General features: G+C 37.5%; 2 protein-coding genes across 3 annotated transcripts in view; both read right to left on the reverse strand.

Moving 5' to 3' along the window:
- Nucleotides 1-23152, reverse strand: part of CHMP5 (charged multivesicular body protein 5) — a 905521-nt gene that overhangs the window by 211070 nt on the left and 671299 nt on the right. The gene's annotated exons all lie outside the window — the stretch shown is intronic.
- The window catches only part of MOCOS (molybdenum cofactor sulfurase), a 209300-nt gene that overhangs the window by 169970 nt on the left and 16178 nt on the right, over nucleotides 1-23152 (reverse strand). Inside the window, exons 2-3 of the mRNA XM_018907594.3 lie at nucleotides 12508-12597; nucleotides 9839-9905 (exon numbers count right to left, since the gene is read on the reverse strand). Coding sequence (XP_018763139.1) covers nucleotides 9839-9905; nucleotides 12508-12597 — 157 coding nt within the window. The remainder of the gene's footprint in view (nucleotides 1-9838; nucleotides 9906-12507; nucleotides 12598-23152) is intronic.

Below are 23152 nucleotides of genomic sequence, written 5' to 3' on the forward strand. Positions count from 1 at the left end.
TGTCATTCCAGCTTAAAGCATGGTAACACCTAAATTTCTAACAAGGCAGGCTGTAGTAACAGTTATTGTAAATGTCTTGTAACATGATTGCAGATAAAAATCAAACTATCAAAACTGTCCATAAACACCTTTTGCAGGGAAGGAACCATTCTTCAGGTATGTTACTGAAACATTATACGGTGTACAGGACATTGATGGAGTTCACATTAAGTATTTTGGCATAAAGTTTTACATATGTGGCAGGCTGTTTGGTCCTTGGAAGGCCAGACAGGCACTTCCCAGCAACTTTTACATAGGGACTTTGGGGTTTGCAGTGTATTGGTGAGGGACTAAAGGCTTTGCAGCCCTGCAAGATGAGTAAGGTAGCTATTGTCAAACAGAACATTTTGGATTCTTGTTTTCACCCTTCACAAGAAGACAGATATGTGTGAAATAAAATAACTTTCAGCTTTTATGAATTTACAGTAAGACTGTATGCATCTTGAGACAAGCTCTTACTGACAGGCTGATCTCTTTTTCCTGTTGTAAGTTAGCTGGACAGTCACTGAACTGGAAGTTTCACACCAAGCTTACCAGAGAGCCAAGTTTTAAAAGAAGACTGAATTCAGAACATACAAGATTTTGGCACCAGGATTTTGGAACCAACAGGTCAGCAAAAATTTTTTTAGCAGGGGAAAAGTAACTAGGATTGTGCCTCACACCTCTGCTGCAGAGCTGTTAGTACAGAAGCCTCAGCCTTACATTCTGGAGGTCAGTTTTATTATTGTTCATATCTTTCATCTTTTTGTAGTTTTGTGTTCATTTGTTTACCTTCCTGTAAAGCAATACTGTTTTCATACATAGTTTACTCACAAGTCAGAAATATTTGGTCTGCGACCACTGACAGATTTTGCAAAGAAGTGTTTTCTGTGTCTAAAATCTCATTTTTGTTATATGACAGTCATTTGCAAAAACAAAAAGTATTGAAAATTTAAGCCCTTTTATAAAGGTAAAAACAGACAAACTAAAAGAAGTGGTGAGTGGATGGCTGAGAAAACTTGAGTGTTGAAAAGCTCATTTGAGAACCATTGCCTGTGATCACTGGATTCATTACAAGACTAAGGAGTCTCCATAAAATCCAAAGTACATACATCAAACTCCTCTAAACAGTCTCACCATCCAAAAGCTTGAAATAAATTCTAAATTATTCATAACATGTTATTGAGCTGGCACTCAATAATATCAATGATGCAATTTTCTTCTGCCTTGACACAAACCAAATATACTAATAAAACCTAGCAAATTACACCTGGATTCACTAAGTCTTATTAACCTTATTATAAAGGAGACAGTTCTCTTAAAAGTCTTGCTTTGTTTATCTTTCATATTCCTGTATTTTAGCATGACTCGTGCTGCTTCTTAAAGGCAGCCTTTAATTTCAAGGACACCATCTTTGCTTACAACCTTCAAACTAGAAATAAAGTTTAAAACAGGTAAGAAACTTGAATCAATGCAATCAGCAGAGAAACAATAGAAAGAATAATGAAATTTAGAAGGAACTGACTAATACTGCCAGCATAAGTTCTATATGAGCTTTAGGTACTTATTTGCTATTATTTCAAATTACCTATTAAAGTTAGTACATTTAGCTTCAAAGAAGAGAATGCTTAAAGTGATCAAGTTTAATCAAATTATTTTCTCTTCTTAAAGTCATTGTGGTACCTGTAAACAAAAACTCTCTGTACAAAATCTCACAATCTTCTTTGATTTTTGCTCCATTCTTGTAAGTATCAACCAGTTTATGCACCACATTATCACTTCCAGCCTAGCATAAAGTTTCATAACACAAACAAGAAAGCTCATGTTCCAACGAATTTTTTACACTCTAGAAGAATTCCCAGAAAGATGTGCTTTCTTTCTGTCTGAAAATCTGTTGTGCCACCAGATTTCCTCTATTTGTTTGAAATGCTTGTGCCATTTCCTTTACAACACTTTTGGTCTTCTCACAGAACCCAGAACACTAGCTGAAGTCACACCATTGTTTCAAGAATCTTTTATTCTGTCTCAATAACCAAACCCTCAATTGCCAGGCTGCAGGATTTACTTAACAACCCATTCTGTTATTGTTACACACTTGAGGAAGATTAAGGTAATTTGGATCAAGCTTAAAGACACTCATTGAGATTGGTGTGGGGGATGAAAATTGCATTTTGGAAGTAGTATCTAGAGGAGTATATCTTGTTCAGCCTATGAAAACAGATCTCCTCTACTTATATATATCAGAAGGGGTTAATAGTAGAACCCACAAAAGCCTATAAGCAACACAAAATTTTGGTATAGGAACAAAAGCACACTGGTTTCTCAAGACCCAGTGTAAGAGGGAGTATTCTATTCCTTATAGTGGGGAAAGATCATCAACAGTAGACGAAAAGTACTCTATACTAGCTGGAGATGAAACACAAAATCCTGAAGGTTACATGCATTCTCTTTAACATACCTACTCTTTTAACATACACACTCTTTAACCATATCAGCTGGGATAAGTTTCTGACCTGGCTGTCCTGAAACCTGTCACCCTAAAACCCCTACTGGGCACACACAGACTCATTTCATCCCTGTCCAGGTTAAGGTGGCTGGGTTATACCACACCCTCACCCCTTGACAGTCAGTGCCTGTCCTCCTCCTCAGTATCTTCTGCTGCTGCAGTGCTCTGCTGGCTCTGCTCCCTGTGGTGTTTAACACATCCCCTGGGCAGCCTGGAAGCTGTGCAGCTGTCTGCCTTTTGCCACAGAAAAGTTTTCATCAGGGCAGCCATGACCTCAGCTACAGGCTGTTACGCATTTAATGAACACAGCTAACTGGCACCTGCCTGCGGCCAGGTGCAGTCTCAGTGCTGGGGGGAGGAAAAAGAACTGCTAAGAGACATGGGATATTAACTAAGAATTTCAACAAGACAGCAGGTTGGAGAGGGCAGCAAAATAAAAAATACAAAACAAAACAAAAAAAAAACCCAAAACAAACAAACAATCAAAAAATCCAACATTGTTAGGACTACAGCATCTAGCATGGCTGCTGTAAACAACCTGCTCATTAGAGAAAGGGAGCTGAAGGCTTGTGCCATCATTTGACAAAGTAAATGTGTTTGCTCTCTCTATAAGAAGACCAGATGAGCTACAGATAGTCTGGAACAACACAGAGAGGAAATCTGCATTATCACAGATGAGAAAGCATTCACAGTTACACTTGATGTATCAGGGGCAGAATATAATTGTAAGGTTACATCAGAAATGAGAGCAAAATGAAATGTGATGAAATAATTCAAACTGCAAAGGCACCTACCCCAAAGTTACTACTACTTGCACATCATATATGCTTCTGGAGAAAAAATAGCAGAAGATCCTGAATACATTATACTATATTCAGGAGATTAAAAGTCCACCAGTAGTTAAAATATATATATATATACATACATACATATATACATATATATATATATATATTCAAAATTTAAATAGTAAGTCATGAATTAGTTAACCCCGATTCATGATAGTAAAAACATAGGCAACACTAATAGATATTGACTTAGGTGGACTTTAAAATAAAACTACTTCAGTGGATTCCAGTGTTTAAAGTATTGAAAATCCTGATCACTAAGGATCATGCAGTGGGGGCAACAAAAATAGTACCAAAGTGCCAAGGGAACAGAACAGTAAGTAGAGTCAGAACTGGCAGTCAGAATTTTGAATGGGAGGAAAAAGACTGATAGTGCAAATGATGACTTTTTAACGACTCAAATCTGCTAGTTAAACGTGCAGCAATGTGGGGCTCAGATAGAAAATAAAGGATGAGTGCAAAAAGCTCTGTCTTGCAGCAGCCATGATACCAGGAATTTCAGATTGATTGAGACACAGATGGCAGGCACCATGGAAGCCCTTGGGAATGCTTTAGTGTGTCCTCAACAGCTTAATTATAACAATAAATGAAATACTCATATTGCTTTGCAAGTGGAATGAATAAGATTCAAAATGGAGCTCAATACTGGATTTGCTAACTTCTCAGAAAGATTATTAGAGACTATTTTAAAAAGGGCCATAAATAAATTATCTCTGTGTTTCTAAAGAAGTAGATAAATTAGTACTTCCCAATGTTATGTTTTTAAATATGACAATAAGGTATGAACAGCACAAGTTAAAATTTGTCAGTCATGCATGAAAAAGTCAGTTTCAGATGGAGCAAAACAAAAAGTCTCCATAGGCTTCAAAAAATTAGACATGTAAAAAAATCAGCCACATTTGAACAACATACATAATTGAAGATGGCTTTCCAAATTTCTTTACTTCAGTCAGATGGAGCACCTCTCCAATGCTACATAACTTCTGCTGAGAAACAGCAATGCACTGAAGCTAAAACAAAGTTGTCAAGCACAACAGGTCCACACAGGGGATGGCAGAAATTATATTTGTGCTAAATATCTGGTCTTCCAAAAGCCTTACTTGAAATACAAATAATCATGTAAGCCACCAATGAAGTTGTCAGGCTCCCCTGGAGTTGGCAAAGGAACTGCTAGTGCTCCCAGCAGCCAGGAAGGACAATGTTACTGCTCCTTGAACATCCAAGGCAACACAAACATCCCCAGAAACATCACCCACTGGTGTCTCACAATGCTGCTTAGGAAAAACAGCTGTAAATCCAGAAGAGGGAGGAACACTACATTTCTTCTATAAGCATTGATAGCCTTGGGAGGGGAAAAAAGCTTCCATTTAAATCCTGAAAAAGACAAAGAGACTGAGAAAATGAAAAAAAGGAATTTGCATTTGAGAAATTTCACTATATTTGTCAGTACTTTGTTCCAGCTGGACTATCTCATTCATCAGCTCATGTGCCCTTTCAAAGACCTCCCCATGGGCACAGAGGCCATTGGGATCCCTGCCAAAAAAGCAGCTGAGGAAGCATCAAGGCTATGTGCATTAAAAAAAATGTGAACTAAACCGGTGGCCTGAATCCAAGTAAGCCTGTACCACTCTCCCTACTCTGAATGTTATCTAGAGAGCAATGGCACAGAAAGACCTCCTTTAAACTTAGTCTCCATAGCTGCTTTGTCACAAACATATTATAAAAGCAAAGTCCTGAGGGTTTTTTCTAAATCAGAAAGAAAAAAAAAATAAAGGTTGTATCCAGTCTTTTTTAGACCTCTATGCAAAACATTCTAGCCACCCATACTAATAAAACTTAGAATTTCCCAGAAGCATTTCATCCTTTTTGTTCATAAACTACCGATCTTGACCTCCAGCTTTTAATTTATTTTACTGAAGTATTTATTTCTTTCAATAAACGAAACATTCCAGATTTGACTCTCTATGCAACACAGATTAGTCAGAGAGTATGACAGTGCATGCACCAATTTTATTTGCTACTCTCCATATATATGAAGGTATAAAGCTGACTACCAGAAGAGTAACAGAAGGCATTAGTAAATTCCTTTCTAAAGCTTCAGCTCATCAAGTTAATGATTAATGAATTTATTAAAATAGAGCTGAAAGTCCAGGAGCAAAGTTCCAAAGTAAAACAAAGTGATTTTACTTGTTCTTAAAACAGCCTCCTAACTTATTCAAAAATGATCTGTTACCCTGACCAGAAGCTTTTTACTACCTTGCATAGGATTGCAAAGAGTAAAACCTCCAAAAGTAATAGATCGACTCATGAAAACAACTGTTTATAAAATGGAGTCCTTTGAACAAAAGGCTAGGTGTGGCTGAGGGAAAAACAAGAAGAATTTGCACCAAAGCCCTTGCTGTGCTGTCACTCAGCACATGACAGAGCCCACAGTGGGGTCATCAGCCACTCACTGGGGGATACAGTTGGATTGTTTAATTGCACGCCTAAATAATTTCATGAACCACGAGGAAAAGATCAGCCCTCTTGCCTAAACTCTTCCAAAAAAAAATATCCATTATTCCTAATTATCTTCTAATGCCTCTCTCATTTACATGTACAGAGTCACTGCAGTGAGCATGGTAACCTTTTGCTGGACTTCACCAACTGCGGTACTTCAGAGTTGTCCCACTGAGAAGTGGGATCAGGAAAAGCAGTGATTGGAAATGGTGCTCTAAACCAAGCATGCAAAAGGGCTGAACCACCCTAGACTGGAAATAAGGTTTTCAAGCTGATGGGCACTGTGAAGGAGGACAGGATGCAGTGCTCAGATGTCACTCATCCATACAGTCTCCCATCAATGACCTTTACAAAGAACAAATCGATACTAAGAAGATACTGCATCTACTACTTCTTACTGTGCAGGAAAGGTCAAGCCATTTTCATGTATGTTTCAGTTCCAACATTACTGTTTTGAGACATGGAACTGCCTAAACCCGGGATTAAAAAAAAAATCCCTATCTTGAACAAAACACCATTTCAAAATGTGTTAACAAAGAAAAGACTTGGAAGGGAAACTTATTTCTTAAGCAAGGTATGATGCTGGCAGAAGGAATGTAAAGTTCTATCTTGTTATCATGAAATGTTCTCTAAAAATACAATGCAAATGAAATTATAAAGAGCACTTATGAGACTGCTTCCTTAACATAATCTTGTACCACCTGTGTGTTTTACCACAGAATCAAATATATTTTTAAAACACCAAGCCATTTACAGTCATTTTGTGCATGCCCAATGTACCTGTTTTTGATTAATTAAATACTGATTAATCTCTTCTTATAGCTCACTTAGACAATGTATTTTGAGAGAAGCCCTTACAGAAATACATGTTTTGGTTCTATATTTTAACTTGATCCCATTTAGCTCAATGCTCAATCCTTTTAGCTTCAGCAAGAAAATTCTGTAATACACATATTGCCTCAGTCCAGGAGATGCTTGGTACCAAAATAATAACTGAAATTTCTGGCCTTTTTTAAAATATGTATTTGAATTCCCAAAGTATGATTCAGCTTAACACTTCATAGGACCTGAAAGTTCAAGGATGAACATCAAAATTCTATTACAAAACCGTTTATACATGAAAAAGTATCCTGTTATATTTCTTAAACATACCACAGATTTCAAACTTCAGCCTGGTTCTGGTTAGAAGACACTGCTGCACTCTTTGATATTGCAAGTGCAAGATCCACAAGGACAATTTGTTAAAATATTCAGAAATCTAGAATTTTAAAATGCTGGCATATGGGAAAAGGGTTATTTAATACTCAGTGTAATGAATTTCTGAGTTACATTGACTACAGCATCATAAGGAGATATTGTACTCCTGCTCTCTAGCTGTGTGGAAGTAGAGCAATGGCAGTGCCATACATCCATAAGCAAAGTAATAAAAAAGGGTCTATAATCTTTTGACACACACATTTAATACATTTCTGTAAGGTTTATTACATTTCTTGATTTCTTTTTTCAGCATCACTCATGCTTAATGCTGAGGTATGCACAATGCTTAAAATCACTCAGCTGTTCACATTAAGAAAAAAGAAGCAGTGTTTTTAGGAATAAAATAGTTATTTCTAATCTTTTTGCACTTGAATTGGTTAAGAGGTAAAGCATCTTTTTAAAATTTTGTAAATCAGAGAAAACATCCACTGACTCAATTATTTAATTATTTATGTTATTCTACTGCAAAGCCACATTCTAAGAATGGTTTCTCTCTGTCAAGCAGATATGAAGGTAAAACCAAATCCCTCAGCTTTTTACCATCGAACAGTGTTCACTGACAGATTAGGAAAGTCTATTCTAATGCTGCTGTTACCCAAATCAGCAAATATAAATCTGAAATTAAGTTTGACGTTAATTTTTAATTAGTTGATGTTGCAATCACTTTGGAAAATCAAATTTAAAAAATAAGTTAAAAAAATAAAATAGCATTGTCTTGGAGTCAAACACTGAAAAAAAGCTATACTTCTGACTGCAACATGTGCCATAAGCCAAATTACAAGCTAGCAACTAATTTTAACATTTCTAAAACTACCTGCTGAATTTCACTGAGGAAATCCAATCTATGCACTGTGATGCAGGACAGAGCTGCCTGTCTCCCTGTCTTGTCATACTGCTTATTTTGATTAGCTGCAATGGCATAGAGGTATAGATTTTTAATATACTTTTATTGCATTTTGGATAGCTGACTTATTGACATCAGGTTTGGGGCATTTTCTTCCTGAATTTTTATGACTATGCCTTTTTGACGACTATGCTTTTAAAATTTTTATTGGGAGTTTAAAAATGTCTGCATTTCTTTAGGGACAGATGAAAAATTTTATCAGTTGTAATATCAAAAAATGTTCAATCAGATGCAGAGGGCATTTTTAAAAAAAAACAAAACACACAAAAACCCCCTCAATACTAACATTGGTATGTTCTTGTCTTCTCCCATTCTGCCCTTAAAAAAGTCTTAATCTCTTTTAAAGCAACATCCAAAATAAAACATGCTAAAGATGTAAGTTCTTTTCAAGTGATCTAGGTTTTTACTCAGTGAAAGCCTATTTCCTTACTCCCTAACAATGAAGAACACACAGTACAATAGTAATTATTCTAAAAACAGTTACACTTCCTACTGTGCCTTCATAAGCAGAACTGTGAAACAGCAACATTGCAACAGCACTAAGTAAATGGAAATCAGAATGCTAACTCTGCATGCAAGCACACAGGTCTGATCAAAAGACTCTGCAGACTTTGGGTATTACTGTAACTGGCTATAAGTGTATGCATCTGAAGACAGCTATTTCTCATGGGTAGTCTCTTCCATTTCACTTGGCCATACATTATTTGGTTGTCATCCTGGAGAGCATTAAGAGAGGGTTGTGGTAGAAGCAAAAAGAAATGCTTTCTCCAGAAAGCTGGTGATGAGAAGGGGGAAACGGATTGTAGCCAGCAGCAGCATCCAACCAGAAATTCTTGAGTTTTTTACACTCCCATAAAACCAGTCAGAGAAAATGCAGCTGAAAGGTATAAAACAGATTTTCTTCATTACAACTATGAACACTACAATGCTATTGATCTGAATTCTGTGATGTGTTCTGGAGAAATATTTACTTTCAAGGAAGAAGATAAAATAGGAATCCATTACATTCTTTACTTGCCTTTAGTGTGTCATTCAAATCAGGCAAATAAACTCAAAGTATGCATAATATGTGATAAAAATGAATTTTATAAAATAGCAAGATTTTTCTGAAACAAATCCCTAAACCAATAACCAAGTGCCTAAGTGGTACATTTCATCATGATGTAAATCATGACAAATCAATTGCAAGATGTGTACCTTCAGCACACTCCAGCCTGAGCTTTCAAAGGAATACTTTGTTTAGAGAATCAGTTCATTTTCTTGCCCATACCCAGAAGCCCCAACACTCAATTTTACCTTTTTTTCTTTCTACTCTTAAAAGTTATACTAAAACTGTTATAAAAGGTATTTTATTACTCCAATGGAAGTACCTGCTGTAAAGCAATGTACACATTCCCATAAGCTTTTTGTAAATTCTCACAAGCCATTACACTCTACTTAATTTTATCTGACTATTAACCATGTCTTTGCACCTAGTCCCACCTTACTATCTTACCATACCAGCTTACTATATCACTTCTGAAATTCCAAGTCTTAAATTTTAATTAAAACTGTGGACTTGTATTACAGCACTAAATTAACTACAGGACTTTGAGGATTTGGGCATCTGGGAGAAAAAGAATTTATATGATCCAAGACTTGACTGGATCACATGCAAATCACGTGTTTTAAGAGTGAGGTGTTTTCTTTAGGCATTATGACCCTTAGAAAATGGTATCACATCAAAGTCATCAAAACAGTGCAGACCTAACCAAAATTAAAACTATCAAGTGCATCATACAACATCTGAAATAAAGATTATTCTACCTGTATCGAACATGCTCGATTGTGTCATATGTCAGCTTGCTGCTGATATTCTGACTATGAGGGTTGCCTAGGAGACAATAGGGATACAGAAATTAATCATTAATCACAATTTTGCTATTAAATTTCTCTTTTATCAAAGTATTACACCAAGAGAGCCTAAAAGATGATAAAGATTCAATGCGTACTTCACAGCAATTCCCTATAGCCCCTTAGGCAAGAGAAGGGACATACAACAGGATAAAGCAATTATGACAGACCTAGAAACTTCAGCTGGATCTCTTACGAATATTTAGGCAGTTCCCCTAAAAAGAAAATGAAACTGCATATGCACAACCGTACTAGAAAAACTACAGACAGAATGCACATTCATAAATGTGCATTTGTATTTGTTCAGTAGCTAAGAAGCAAAAGACAGCATCTGGAGATAACAGACAATCATGATTGGATAGAAGAATTAATCCTTGGGTTTTTAGTGTCTGAAATTCAAATAATTCATTTAAATAAAAATTTTATTGCAAAATTAGTAGCCACCTAAGCCCAGCTCAGCACAAGCATATATAACAATTAAGACAGCATGATTTTATCTTAAGCAAAAAAGATAACAGCAATATTCAGCCAGACACCGCACACTTTGCTATTAGCAAATAATTAGAGAACATGCAAAAACAGTTTGTAAAGGAAATAAGGAAAAAACTGCTATACTAACACAGTTTTTCCAATAGGCTCCAATATTAGCTACTCTTATCAAAATTTAAAAGTAACGCTGCTGAAAATTGTTGAGTGAAGCTGTTGAAAATAATAACTTTAGAGCTCAAATCCAAAACTTAGACTTTTCATGTCTGATGTTGCATTTCTGTAATTTCCAATTCAAATATTTTCAATTTAGAAGTGAGACTATCTCTTACTTCTATTACTTTCCCTCATTTACACATGCAAGAGCTAAACTGTAGTTCTTTGGGCCTGTGGATTGTCACCAAGAAAATAAAAAAGCTGCAAGTCAAATTCCCCCTTTATTCACATCTGTGTTTGTTAAATTGACTCTTCCTATACTGTCCTTAGACAGCATTTACTGTCCTTAGAGTATGAGATGTAACTGAAAAAAAAAAAAAAAGTATTGATCATGCTGGAGCTCTTGTTATCATTTTAGATGAAAATACCAATAAAAATATACAATTTGTTCTCCTATAGCATTATAGGTACTATGCAAATCTGCTCCAAACTGTCAGTACTACTATTTCTATTCACAAGCACTTAATTGATTCACAAATGATTTTCTTTTTCTGCCACAGATAGTACTTATTAAAAGGGTTGAGCCCAATGTTTGAAATAACTAAGATCAGAGCACAGACATTTCACTTTACAATGTCCGTGGTGACAGAACATTAATTTTTGTATCACTGGCATGCACTTGAATAGGAGACCTTGAATGTAATCAAATAGACGTATTTTGCTATAACAGAAAAAAAAAATCTCCTTATTTCTATAAAGAATAACAGTTATTTTGTAGTGAAACTAAAATTTGTGCTCTGGATCCCAGCCTTGCCAGCATTCAGGAAGAAGAATAGGGGGAAATGACATAATGGCACATGGAAAATGAAAACTACCCCAAACTCTCAAATGGCTTGCCCAGATGACAAGCACATGTGTGCCAGTGCTTAAGTTAACAAGCATTTTCTTGTAAAGCATTGGTACCTAGTTCCCAAGTGGGGAATCCCTTTGTTCCATGTATCAGGGAGCACAAAACTACCAAAAAGGACACATGACTCTCAGATAGTAACACACCATAGGAAATTTGATTACTTCAGTGAGGACTTCTCACAGCATAATACTGTGCAGTATATTTTTTTCTGGTTGAGCACGGCTCACTTTAATGTATATTGTCTCACACAGTATCAATATTTCTTATACAATGCATGCTGCTGACTTTGTATAAAATCACACTCCATGTGTGATTCTAGGCTAGATAATACCATCAGAAAGAAATTAAAGGTTTAGGCAGAGGATCTGGGGATGAAGTGCTTACAGGTGGGGCTGTAATAGTCAAATCTCTGCCAGATACTACGCAATTCTGTAGATACTTTTACTCACATTCCTCTGCACAGGATTGCTTTGGAAATACCTATCTTTTTTCTGAGTAGGCACCAAAGTCTAATAGTCAGAGCAGAGCAAAGTCTAAACAGCACCTATTCTGTGCCTAAATTCACTTGGGATCTTTGAGCTACACTTTCTTCTGAATAAAATTCTTATACCGAGTCACAGTATAAGCTCTTTGTGATAACTCTGTCTGAGAAGGAGGGCAGTTCTGGATTCTGGTCCTTGCATAAGAAACTAGGTTTGCATTTTTGTGTGGAAATAAACTGCAAAGAATGAACAGGGCTTATAGCTAAAATGTATTTCTTTAGCCCAAGCCTGGTGCCCTAACAGAGTCCTGCAACAGAGCCATGTTTGCTTTGATCTTTCATCTTTACCAACATAGACAGGTCCTTGGCCACCAGAGAATGAAGACAGGGGTAACACAAAGGGCCTATGCTTCCTTTGTAAAAGCAATGGTCTTCCAACTACTCTATAGCATCATTAAAAAGCCTGCAGAAGGTCTTCCAAGAAGCTCAGTTTTGAATGATTTAGATGGAAAGTTGAGAAGACTCATGGGAATCTTGCTTTGCACTTACCATAAATGTTGTTTCTGAGGTCATCAGTAAAAGCTTTAAGCAGACTCTCCGGGAAAAGCGCTGAACCGGCATGGTCCAGGTAAGTAATTCCTAAAACACAAATACAATTACTAGTTTCAATTTTCAAAAGATTCAATGCCATTTTCTCACACAGATTATATTGTGAAGTGCACCATTCAAATACCTCTTTTCATTCACTAGCAGAAAATAAAAAATTAGGATAAAACAATAGAAGGTAAACATTTTGATTACCTGTGTATAATTTTTAATTAAAACCAAAGAGGTCCTTCCTTTCATGCTTAGATTACACAATCCTTGTAAGAGAAAAATCTGTACAAAACTGAGCAAGTTGGTGTCTTCAGCCATAGTACCTTGCTACTTCTAGGCACCACTTATTATGAAAACTACTATTACCACAATGCTAATAATTATTATTAACAGCAACACCAACAGTGATGTCTCCTTGCTGAGAAGTGACGCAACTCTCTCAAGAAGTGACAAGACCTAAATCGTTTCTGAAGACCAAAGACAGGACTAGTAGAAGTTTTAATATATTTAATCATGTCTCTCCACTCTGCTGCACTTAACATTCAATTAATTCTTAAAATCTCCTTTTATATTATTAAGCTATTGCAAAACTTTTAAATAAATGCTTATTGGAAATTAAGGCTTCTTCATGTTTGGCCATTTTAGATTTCTTAATGTTTAGCAATTATTCTTCCATTTCTCCAATGTGTTTCATGCTCTTTATTAGTTTTCTCATTTCACTTACCTTAAGTATTTCAACCTATTTCAAATTTTAATAATGATGAATATGATTAAGATTAGAATTTATTAAGTATTTTAAAGGTCTTCCCTTTCCACATGGATTTTAAATTGAGTTAAGCTTTAAATGAGATGTCTTGACACTTGGAAATATATAATATTATATATTATGTCACTGTAGCAATGATCCAGTGGGTAAAGCTGTGAGGAAGGGCTAATAATAAAACTAATCCAGACATCCACCCTTTATTTTCAAAAGAGAAGAGTCCTCTCCTGTTTTAAGATCTCCTCACTTAGAGTACCTAGCAGAAGCAGAATTCTTAATGATAGCTTGAAGTCAGTCAAGTGTGTAAAGGTGCACGGACAAAACCAAGGGTCAAAAAAAAAAAAATAAGGGTCAACTTATTAGCTGTACAGGTTTTTCAGGTTTTACTTATTTAAAAAAGATGAATCCTAGGAAGCTTCTCCCAAGCAGTATGAAGCAGCACACACAAGCACTCAGGGATCAAAACACATATGGAGGTCTTTCCTGCTCAGTTCCTAACAGCAGCTCAGCTCTCCACAGGATTGCAGGGCTTTGGAGGGAGAGAGCACACTGCCCACAGCAGGACACAGCCAGGCCCCTGCCCAGCACTGTGGCACAGCTTCTGCCAGCAAGGCGACAGCAGCTTTCCCTCCTGCAGGATGTATGCTCACCATGGCCACCCCAGGACCTGCAGCTGGGCCCCAAAAGCTCAGGCAGGCCCCGAGATGGAGATAAAGCATGGAGCAACAGCCCCACCTCCACCAGCTCTGACAGCAGCAGTCAGGGCAACAGGCAGCCCACGGTCACTGGCTACAGCTGGGAGAGATGGGAAAGGCAGGCTGGGGGCTGAGAACGGGAAGAGGCAGCCCTGATCCAGACACAGGTGGAAGAACTGCTGTCCTGGAGGGAACCACCCTGGCTAACACTCTTCCAACAAAGCCTCCATAGACGTGCCATTTAGCTCTCATGGGCACCAGGAGCACAGCCAGGTGATGCCCCCTTGGGAGCAGCTTCTGTGTTTGGACCTTTCGAGGCCCAAGGATGGAGACAGCACTGAAGTCATTACCCAGCCCTACAGCATGAGCAAAAAACAGGCAATCAGCTGAGGCTCCTCAAACACAAACCATCCACTGACAAAGGACAGGCACTTCCCATCCTGACCAACACTCCTGTGAGACAATGTGGACAAAAAGATCTCTAGGTAAAGGTCCCTTACATGGTTTCTCAAGTTTGATTACTTATGCAGCTCATGATTAATGACAATATTGCAGTTCTGTGAAATGGAAGTATAAAAACCAGCTAGTCATTTTTTAAACTCCTCCTCTGGGTATAATACTTTTAAAATCTGTGAGGAAATTTGGCTGAGGAAGGAAATATTATTAATTCTTAAACCTTTATTTTATATTTAATGCTGCTCTTTAATTGAAAACAGAGAACAGCATTTAATACTCTCTCCCACTGCCCAAAAAAAGAAATGGGCTCTCTCATCTTTTGAGGCTGCACTGAAACAAATACCTTCATTGCTATTGCACTTTTATGATGCAGTTTTTCCTTGCTGTCTTATTTCAACCAAATTGTATTTTTAAAGAAAAGGAAAAAAAAAAGTGGCACATGTATAACACAACAGAAAAAAACATATTAATAACTTTAATTGTGTTTTTCTCCTGGTTTAATAACATTTGCTATTTTATCTTTATTGAATGCACATTAAGCAAACAGATTTGTTGGTATATAGAGAACAATACAGTTCCCATTGTTTCACTGTGGTATTTAGTATATAGGCAGTCAGCACTATGAAATGATGCTGTTTATGGGAAATAACAGGAGAAAGAAAATATAATATGATCAACCAAAAGAACATTAAAATGCAATATCCATCAGGACATCATTTCATTGCTCAGGGAAAATGCAAAATTAACTTTTAGTTCAATTTACATACTATTATGTTTGGAGTGTGTAACTGACTTCACCAGTCTAACAATACACCAACTATTTGATAAAATCATATTTCAGAAGTATGGTTTTTTAATACAAGTATCAAAAACCATGCAATGTGTTGGCATTAGTCATGGAGAGTTATTCAGCCAGAGTATCGGTTCATAAGCTACAATATTCATATGCTAATATCCTTGCAGATTAATTTTACATGGGGAACTCTTTGGAAACCAATACAAGCCAGTCTGTCCTGCTGGAAAAGTCCCAGCCCAGATTTCTGATCTCCTTATGTGCTACAATTCACCTCTTAACATAGCATTTACCATATCTGTGTGCTATTGGCCCCTTGTAAAAAACCTTCTTGAATGCACACCTACATACAGCCTCATAAAAGCCAGTTTAACTGAACATTTCTATCTCTTAAAAGAAAAAAAGATAATTTAATTTGGAGCATTTCAATATTAGAGTTTAAGGCCAAGCAAGAACACTCAACTGCACAAAAATCTGAAAACCTGAAAAACCTATGAGGCAAAGAGAAACTACCAGATTAATCTTCATGAGCCAAATATCTGCTTCTGACAAAAGCACACTTGCCTAAAATGTGACTCCACCTGACTTAGAAGAAATTGAAAGACATCATTTGATGAACTGAAAGTTGAACTAAATCTTTTAGTAACTACTAAGCTGTGTAAATGTCTACCACCCAGAGGACAGTCTAGAGGGGAAGCACAGAGAGTCACTCTGGAGGCACTTCCTACAATGGCCTGGTGCTACATGGCACTAAGTGACTAAGCTGTCTCCTACTTCACAACCCACCCATAAACCCATGTCTAGTCACCCAGCTCCTCTCTGGCTAAATGTTTACTAACTATTTTGGTATTATGAAATATGTTCTTGTAATCCTTGAAACTGTTCTTGGTGCTACACATTTCTGAACTTTGTCTAAGTATCACTTCCAAAAAAAACAAATTACCTACGCACCATCTGGACACTCTGTGTTCACCTCCTTAACCTTTCATTATTCTGTGATTCCACTACAGTCACCAAAACAAGCCAACCTGAGCTCCACAGGTTATTTCTCACAGTCCTGACACTTCAAAATTCCTGCACTCCAGCTGATTATAGGCTGCCAGTTATATTGCCCAAAGTCTCATAATAAAGAATGAAATGTGTAGTTACAAGGCAGCAACTCTACAGAGTCATAAATTTTGATTGGTGGATATAATTGCTATTCAGTAACATTGTATACACAATATTACTTGGAAAGCAGATACAGAAAATACCCTAGGGAGAGAATATATATCTTAAGTATGGCAATATTAACAAAACCAGTATGAAATAAACACAAGCTGAAGGCAAAATTAAACATTATCTGTCAAAAGATAAATATCACATTTCCATACACCAAGCCATAAGCGGGAGAAAAAAACGAGCAACAAAATAGGGAGAAGTGAGCTCTACAGAGGTTGTAGACCAGTGTGGTTTCATTTGGACACAGAGAGGTTTTAACAGGCAGTATCACATCAGGCACCTCAGACTCCTAGAATCATAGAACGGTTTGGGTTGGAAGGGACCTTAAAGATCATCTCGTTCCAACCACCCCGCCATTAGCTCTTCAGGTTGCCTGAAGTCCTATCCAACCTGATTTGAACAATTCAAGGGATGGGGCATCCACAATAACCCTAGGCAATCTGTTCCACTGCCTCACCACCCTCACGTTAAAGAATTTCTTCCTAACATATAATTTAAACCTAACTCTTTTCCAGTTTGAACCAATCCCCCTTGTCCTGTCTGTCTTAGGTTGGAAATGGGGGTCTGTATTCCATTCCTATCTGTTAGAGGTGGGGCAGTTATCTCCTGTTAATTGGGCAGTTTTTCTTTATCTCTGCCACAACCAATCCTCCTTCAGGGGAGATATCTTCTGTTAATGGGCCATTGCATGTCACTGCAAGACTGACAAAATAACATCATCCCATTGTGAGAAGCTCCACCCAGAGGGAGGAGCCAAGCATTCCTAACTGGATATAATCTGAGATTTGGGATACCAGAACAGCCTTTCCCACTGGATTCCCAGAGGAAGACCAGGCCCATCTACACCACTACCAGACCCTCAGAGGACTACACCCGTTCTACAGGATCACTGCTCCAACAGAACCACGTGTGCCACTCCAGGAGGACTGCCACCACCATTCCAATTGGACTGCTACCAACACCCTGACCAACAGGGTGTCAGGTTGTATTGAGACTCTGCCAGTGTTGTTTTGTATTACTGGACTGTTTATTTTATTTTTTATTTTCTTCCCTAATTAAGTAGTGTTATTCCTGCTCTCATATCTTTGCCTGAGAGCTCCCCTTAATTTCAAATTTATAACAATTCGAAGGGAGGGTGTTTACATTTTCCATTTCAGGGGAGGCTCCTGTTTTCCTTAGAAGATGCCTGTCTTTTCAAACCAAGACACTGTCACTACATGCTCTTGTAAAAAATCTCTCTTCATCTTTCTTGTGGGCTTCAAATACCAGAAGGCTGCAATTACATCACCCCAAAGCCTTCTCTTCCTCAGGCTGAACAATCTCAGTTCTCTCAGCCTTTCCTTATGGGAGAGCTTTCCTTTCCTTTCCTCCATTCCTTTAATCATTTTGGTGGCCTCCTCTAGGTTGCACTAACAGGTCAGTGTCCTTCCTGTGTTGAGGACCCCAGAGCTGAATGCAGCACTGCAGGGGGGGCTCTCAACAGAGCAAAGAAGAGGGGCAGAATCAACCCTCTCACCCTGCTGGCCACGCTGCTTTGGATGCAGCCTGGGATACAGCTGGCCTTCCAGGCTGTCAGCACACATGGCTGGGTCATGTCCAGTGCCAGGTTATTTTAGTAACCTAAGTCAGATACCCTTTAGAATCAGCTCCTTCTTTCCAGTCACTGTGTAAGACTTAGCTCCCCCAAGGGATGCTCCTAAATTAAATAGCAAAAAGTAGCTTTAACTATGTAATGTAGTACATATAGCCTTTGTAAAAGTGCCTGAAGTTCCTGACACAGGACATGATATGCCTACCACAGACAGATAAAGATCCTCAGTACGCAAAACCATTAATAAAGTGCATTAAAAGAAAACAAAATCCTACTAATATGGCTTGAGATTTGCCTTTGCTGGATATTTTCTGGACTAACATTTAATGAATATTTTTACCTGCACCTTCAGTTCCTTTTTGGCATTGATTTAGACAAAAACTATCACTTCAGAGTATGTTTTCTCAATAAAAACATGCCCCTCATCTAAACAGTCCTTTTCTGCAAGACAAGGTAATGTTTTATTTCCCTTGCTTAAGGCCAAGGAGCTCTTCAAAAGACCACAAAAGCATAGTGCTTGATGGACAAGGCCATAGATGCTCAAAGCCTGAATAGTCAGTATGCAGTTAAAGGAGTTCCTCAGCATGACTTGACTTAATTGCTGCAGGCCTGGTGAAGTAACACAGCAGTCAGCCCACAGTCATGGGGCACATTCTGCCAGTCCACCAAATTCATCAATTCAAGTAATCACAGCTTGACCTGACTGCCAAATGCTGCTCCACACTAGGCTCCAACCAACCTGGGTAATGGTACCAATATTCTAAGGGCTGCTATCCAGTTACTGAGTTCCATGGGAAAATGGTGTTTAATTAATGTGTTTGAGTGTTTGACTTGATGGACTCATTATAAAAAGCAAAGCATGAAATGTGCAATTACATTTATCCATAATAAAGTCCCATTATTTTTTCCATGTGCTATTGGCTTGCATTATTTGCTCTCACTGCATTATTACCTACAACAAAGTAGGCAGAACATCAAAACCCTTTACAGAGAATACTGCACACTCTCTTTGCTTGCTGTACTCCCCAGCAGGGGCTATACCAACTCCACAAAAGCTCTTTAGGTGGATGAGGTTATTCAGTGTCATTATGCACTGACACTGTTCTGTGTACGAGTTCCTACTTGCAGGTTTCAGTTTACAGCCTACTGGATCTGAGGAAGAGGGAAGCTCAAAAGAAAGCAATGATTTCACATTTACTAAGAAATCACATCCAAGTCTATGTATTCTTCACAGCTACAGAAAAAAAAATTTATATAAACAAAAACTGCGAGCCTTCAAATTTCATCATTTGCCACCTCCTGTGTTAAATGAGACTGCAGGAAAGGGATCAATCAGCACTCCCCTTCATCCTTACAGGCCTACCTGTAAGGCATAGCTTTGCTCAGAGCATCACTGGGGCAGGATTAAATATCGACTGCACTCAGTGATGTTATTTCCACTGACAGCTTTAATGGGTTGTGTGAGACTGGTTGAAGTCTTATCTGTGGGCATGAACCAGAGGTACCCCAGCTTCATACAAATAACCTACTGCAGCCTGTCTCTCCGTCTTTGGATGAAATATACATCACAAGTGATTCATATTCATGCATTTCTTCAAACAACTACAACTTCCTCAGACAAAAAACAGCATTCACACCTCCCTAGAGAAGATACAATCATCTTTCAGTCTCTTTCTTTTTTCCCTTTCTCTCTGATGAAGTTGATCACATGAAAGAAGAGTTGAAAGAGAGCATATTCTTCATTCTTCTATTACAGGAAAATGCTTTTGTTGGTTTTCCAGAAAATTTCACAGAAACATTCACATTTGTGTAGGAAAGAGGCAGTTTTGTGTAGGAAAGAGAATTTCCTCTTGAGATGAAAACACAATGGAAAAAACAATGTTTAAGGAATCATAATAATTGTTTATAATAGCGGTCATTACCTAAACATTCTAGTAGTATACTCCTGCTCTTTTTTCCTTTCTTTTCTTCCCATGAACAGACTATAAAAAAATGTTTAAAACTGACTTTTTTAGTCATTTCTATTTCTTGCTCTGTGACCTGAAATAATGGGCTTCATATTAGGACAAAACAGTGACTCAATATTCTCTCCAAAATATATAAAATTAATTGTGCAGATATACAGAAAGCCTTTTAAATCATTTTATGTATTTCCAAAAGCACTAGAAGATAAATCAAGTTCAAAACAAAAACCAACGAGCAACCCTTTTCCCTTAAAACTCATTTGATTACAAAGAAATAATTCTTTATGAGATTCTGGCAACTGGAGCCTTGGGTTGAACTTCCAACCATAGCAATAATTAAAAATCCACATGAGAACTGGTACACACAATGAACACTCAATGTCAGAGAGCAAAAATCAATTGTCCCCACTGTTGAGGCCCTGCAGAAATACTTCCTGGCCATCATTCCTTCCCAATGACAAGACCAAATTAACACCTTGTTTGGCAAATGTACCAGTACTTCTCTCTGCTGCTTTTTCTGGCAAAGAAGCAAGGCTGCTACTGCAAACCAGTAGGAAAGTTTTTCTGCAGTGGAAGTTCTTCATACAAGGCTTCCCACAGACATTTAGAGCCCTTGATTTCCTCTACTGTCCAACAAAAAGTCCAGGAACAAATAGTGAAGATCAATTTCAGGGATGTAAGAATAAGTGAAGCATAAATTTCCATTCAGCATAAATTTGATCTTTCAGGGAAAAATATGTAAAACCAAATGACCACATTACCAAGAGGAACTGAGCATAAATTCAAAGACTATGGAATGAAGAGTGTGAGTGAGGACTTCAGCAAAAGCCACACTCATAAGATGAGAGGTCTATGAAGTTTCTCCTGACCCGTAGTGGGCAGTTCTTTGCTACAATACTCATCAGCTAAGCTACTTCCATTTTAAAAACAAGCAGGTTGTTAGTCTATTTGCTCAAACCAGAACAGTGCTTCAGAATTGTGTCTTCCTAGTAAGAAACTACATCTCAGCCTTTCGACTGTTTTTCCATGACCAGTGTATTCTCATATCTCCCATGTCAGCGTTGCTGTGCTTTAATACCTATCTTGAGCCACTCCACTTTAACAGGTATTTTTCCCTTGCCAACCCAGTAGCATCTCTCCCACCTGTTCTGGATAAAACTGCCATGTTCCTTTATTCCTAATAAATGGTAATTCCAACAACTCATTTCAATCCCAGCCATGCCTCTTCCAGCTGGAAGCCCTTCCTCTGGGAGCAACAGGGGACTGGAGAGCAGGAGTGGGGGAGCGGAACAGGCATTCCAGAAGATGATGTCAGAATTTTGAAAACCCAGAGTTAAGTGTCCCTAACTTTACTGGAAAAATACCTCATTAGACCAACATATCCAGATTTCTTGGGTTACACTCCTAATTGTTATTCCTGATTTACACCCCTAAATGATTGTAGTGTGTCAGAAAAAACCCATTATTAAACCAGGGAGAGGTTTCAATGCTTGAAATGCCCATATATATTGCTTGACCAGGATCTCCTGTATCTCCTTTTCACCAGTGAGCAGTCATCAACAAACAGTGAAACCACAAACACAAGACAGAAAGAATGGTGCGTAAAAATGTTATGCATACGAGTTTCAGTATCGCTACTGAGTAAATACTTAAGACTTAATACAAACAATTTACTTTTAATGAGGCAGAGAAAATACTGAGATTTCATTGGGGAGATAGTAAGTATGCATGAGAAACTATGTACAAGCTTTTCTTCTGAATATGTATTGGGTTAATCTAGACATTTTTCCATCATAAAACCTTTTGGCTCCCACAGATTAACTTATACTTTATAGTAATTTGTTCCTAATGCTCTCTCAGGTGAAACTATTTAACTATAAACAGACCAACATAAAAGGTAAGATTATACTCAATTGCTTTACCTCTATTGAAGTTTGTTGACCACATTAGGTATGCGGGTATGAATAGCAAAACTCATTAAAAAACCTTATTTCATATTTAGGGATTTTTTTAAAATAAGAATTATTTTGTAAATTTTTTGAGGACTGACTAATTTCTTGATACATCCACAAAATTGTAATACTTCAGTACAAAAAGCATCTCCTAATTGGAAAATAAAATTGTTTCCACTAAAAAAAAAAATCTAACAGACACAAGTTTCTGTAAATAAAATTTAACAGGTATGCAATTAAAAACTGACGTAAATATTCTGTTACTACCTTATGTTACTCAACCTAAATTAGTTTCCACAGGTTATCTTCTATTTCTTAGTGGTATTCCCAAGCATAGATTCAAATACCCAACAGTCATTTTCAGAAATGTTCTAGGAAAGAAAAAATACATTTATCAAAAAATACTGGTATAGGAAACCAAAGGTTTTAATTCTGAAACAGTTTGACAACTGTAGAGATTTGTTAACTAGTTCTGACAAAAATACCAACTTGCTAATGAGTAGGTCTGAAAACAGCAGTATAGGATAGAAATCCTACTTAACAGGCCTGCTTCAAATACAAATAACAGCATGCAGCTTCCAGATATTCAATTTTTTTCAAAGTTCCCTGATGTCCAAATTAAAGATTTCTAAAAGAAAACAAAAAAATCTCTTGAGCTATTGGCACAAACATGTAATTTACAACCATCTTCCTTAAAGAATGGCTAGCATGTGACACAACTTTTGGAAGTTTGGTGATTTCTTTGAATCTGAGTTTGGGCAGCAACACTGCCACTGTTGGACACAGCCATAAAGGTGTTTAGAAGGAGGAGTTTGTGGCCCTTCGAGAGACATTACATTGCACAGGGTACAGATACTGCACCTTCAGAGGATAGGCTCTCTGAACTCAAAGGGCTTCAACCCAACAAAAAAGTATTTTCCAAAGTCCAGTGACTTGAAAGGACCCCATGCAGAGTCTGATTGCATTTCTGCTGTACTACAGTGAATAACCAAAGCAGAACTTTGCCTTCAGGTCAAAGAGACCTCAACTCTGCAAAGAGAAACAAACTCCACTCAAACATGAGAACACATGTCAAGGTTTCCAGAGCCTTTGAAGTAATTATAAGTAAATCTGAGTTAAACCATTAACAAATACACTATAACCAGCACTCCCTAAACACACT

Source organism: Serinus canaria, chromosome 2 (genome assembly GCF_022539315.1).
Source record: "Serinus canaria isolate serCan28SL12 chromosome 2, serCan2020, whole genome shotgun sequence".
In the NCBI taxonomy this organism is placed as follows: domain Eukaryota; kingdom Metazoa; phylum Chordata; class Aves; order Passeriformes; family Fringillidae; genus Serinus; species Serinus canaria.